Below are 2,905 nucleotides of genomic sequence, written 5' to 3'. Positions count from 1 at the left end.
CTTTAATTAATATTTTATATAAACTTATATAATATATTTGATTTACAACCGTTCAACATAGGGTGGCCAGTTCGAGACTAAAGGAGTGTAGAGACTTTTGATGAAACCATCATTCCCCATCTTTTTGTTTACCCACTCTTGTCATGTTTGTTTTTGTTGTTTGTCTCTTGGTGTTGTATGTTGTTGGGATATTCGTGGCATGATCTTGCGATGGATATGATATGGATATCAACATGTAAATAGGAAGCATGTGTAAATATGTAAATATACATTAAATAAAGAGTCAGTCTTTTCACAGTGTTTGAAGTGTGTTTATTGATATCAATTAAAACACAGCACTGTTTGACTCTACAATTGAGATGTACTTTTCTCACACACAACTTACAACTAGATCACAGATATTAACTAACATTTATCATATTAATAAAATGGGCTGAAACATGACACTCCTGAAGTTGAACAAAATATTATCAGATATATAAATATATATCTAACTACATGTATTAATAATATATATACATATATAACACATTAAAATATCCTCCTTTTTTCGATAATTATGTTTGATTGACGAAAACATGATTCTGCTTTGTTTTCCGGCTCAATTCCATTTGAGGGCCTTTTGTTACTTCCTTTATCCTCTTCTCTTTAAATAAGTATGAAAACTCATTTATCGAGTTGTTTTTTACATTTTTGATACAAATCTGATCATTTTGCCAATAGTATGCCGTCTTATTGAAACATAAATTTAAATTTTTTTTTTTTTTTTTTTTTTTTTTTTTGTACTTTTCTTTCCCATCTTCGTTATTGGTAATTTCTTTGAGTGTGTATGGCCAATTTATAATATAATCATAGATAAAAATAACATTACTACCCGGTATTTTAAACCAAAAAAATTACTGAAGGCGTTCTTCCTGACAATATCAAAATGTTTGGAAATAGAGTAATATAGCAATATGGCTAACTCAAGTGAAGCTTGTGTTTGATAAACATCATTTTATCACTCAGGGCCAAATTGATTTTATCTAGTCACAAGTCCAAGAAAAAATCCTTTCTTTATTGCTCTGGAGGCTTTTAATAACACCTAAATAGGTCCACCTAAATATCAATGCCTATAACAAAACACCCAGGACGTTCCTTTTTACTAATACTAATACCAGAACGTAATATACATAGACGAAAAAACAAACATGATATTGGGAAAGGATATGTTATTGAAAAACTTGATACTTCATCAAAAAAATATTTATTAATAAAAATGAATGAGTAAAATATGAATATTTATAAATAAAAATGAATGAGTAAAATATGAATATTTATAAATAAAAAAGGTATTATCACTCTTTGATTGACATAAATATTATAATCTACAAAAAATTGAGGCCATAAGACCTTTTTTTAGCTAAAATTAAATTTTCTACGTAATATCTTGCAAGTACAATTATTTAAATACTTTCTTTTTCCATTATATCCAGATAAATTTGTTAAAAAATAAATGGAAATTTTTTGAGTATAAAAGTTGTTTACAAAAATACACATTAAGGGACACTTTGTCTTGCTATCATAAAATGTATTAACTTGTGAGATGATTCATTTTCACACTGGAAAATTATATCTAACAACAAGAGCTTCATCCCCCTATTGCGGTGAGTTAAAAATAAAAACTTGATTTTTATAAAGTGTATTATATAATTATTAACGATAAATTACTATGCCATTAAAAAAATGTTTTGTTAGAATACATAATTTCTATGAAAAATATTCATTTAAAAATTTAATTTGCTGCAGGTAATCAAGTAAAAGTTGAAATAAGTTTATCATATCCCTACTCATTTTGGACACTACTTTATAAACGCGTTGTAGAAATAATTTACAAAACTACAGAGGGAGGAATTAGTGAATCCTTTACTGTTGCTAGGTAAATGTGTTGATATCCATCATTTTAACCAATAATATAATCAAAATTAGTGTATTCTAAATTGAACTTTTTTCTAGGGAAAAGTGATAAAAAAATAAAATTAACTTTGATCTAAATATGAAAATTGTATCATTTCAGTGGATTTGAAGAATCGAAAACTTTTGGAAGGGTTATGACTGTGAATTCAACAATCCCTTTTGAAAATATCTACTTGAGATATACCATTGGTAGTTTTTATAGCTTTTGGGGTACAACTGAAGATTTGACAGTGTTTAACGTGACAATAACTGACGTCAAAGGGAAAAGTACTATTTGGGAGCTTGAAAACCCAAGTCAAAAAATAACAAGTGGAACTGAAGAAAAATTGAAGAAAATATAAAAATGATTTGTATTTTTCCATATATTCCTATATATGAATTTTGGAATATTATTGCATTCTAGTGTTGATTTGTAAAAGCACATTCAAAAATTACATTTTCAGGGACATTAAATAAATATATTATGTTTTTCATTTTAGTATTTGTCATTGATTTATTTTTATTTGGGTTTAAAACCAATAAATATTTTCCTACAAGCTGGGGGGTTGTCTTTAGTTTTTTTTGTTTTCTTTTTATGGGTACAATTTAAAAACATAGAAATTACTAAATATTTTCACTATTTCAAAATTTAAAAAAAAAACAACGGGTATTTTCGTTACAAAATTGATACTTTGTACGTTACTTTCACGCAGAGCTGTTCACTCGATTCCCACTTGATTCTAAAATACTTACAACTCGTAGGTTAATTAAATTGCATATATTGTTGATGTATGTATATACAAGTTTAGAAAAGAATTATAGCTTTAGCAAGAACTACTAAAGAAAGTAAATGAAGAGATAGAATAGAGCCAGCTACTATGTGAAAACACATCCTCGTAAATGATCGATGACTGCAGTTTTTTACTTTTATTCTACTCCACTGAAGAATGGAGGTGAGAAATGGGAATAG

The 2,905-nt window shown here is 27.3% G+C and overlaps 1 protein-coding gene across 2 annotated transcripts; it reads left to right on the top strand.

Moving 5' to 3' along the window:
* Positions 1-1,601: 1,601 nt before the first annotated feature.
* LOC121131062 (pancreatic lipase-related protein 3) lies at positions 1,602-2,429 on the top strand (the record flags this gene model as incomplete). 2 transcript variants are annotated; one of them, XM_040726628.2, is given in 3 exon segments in its annotated part: positions 1,602-1,646; positions 1,789-1,918; positions 2,057-2,429. In XM_040726628.2, coding segments are annotated over 3 exon segments (416 nt in total), but the record flags the coding sequence as incomplete, so codon positions are not given.
* Between the last annotated feature and the right edge of the window lie 476 nt (positions 2,430-2,905).

Source organism: Lepeophtheirus salmonis, unplaced genomic scaffold (assembly GCF_016086655.4).
Source record: "Lepeophtheirus salmonis unplaced genomic scaffold, UVic_Lsal_1.4 unplaced_contig_16206_pilon, whole genome shotgun sequence".
NCBI classification, from domain to species: domain Eukaryota; kingdom Metazoa; phylum Arthropoda; class Copepoda; order Siphonostomatoida; family Caligidae; genus Lepeophtheirus; species Lepeophtheirus salmonis.
This window is presented reverse-complemented; position numbering and strand designations above follow the sequence as displayed.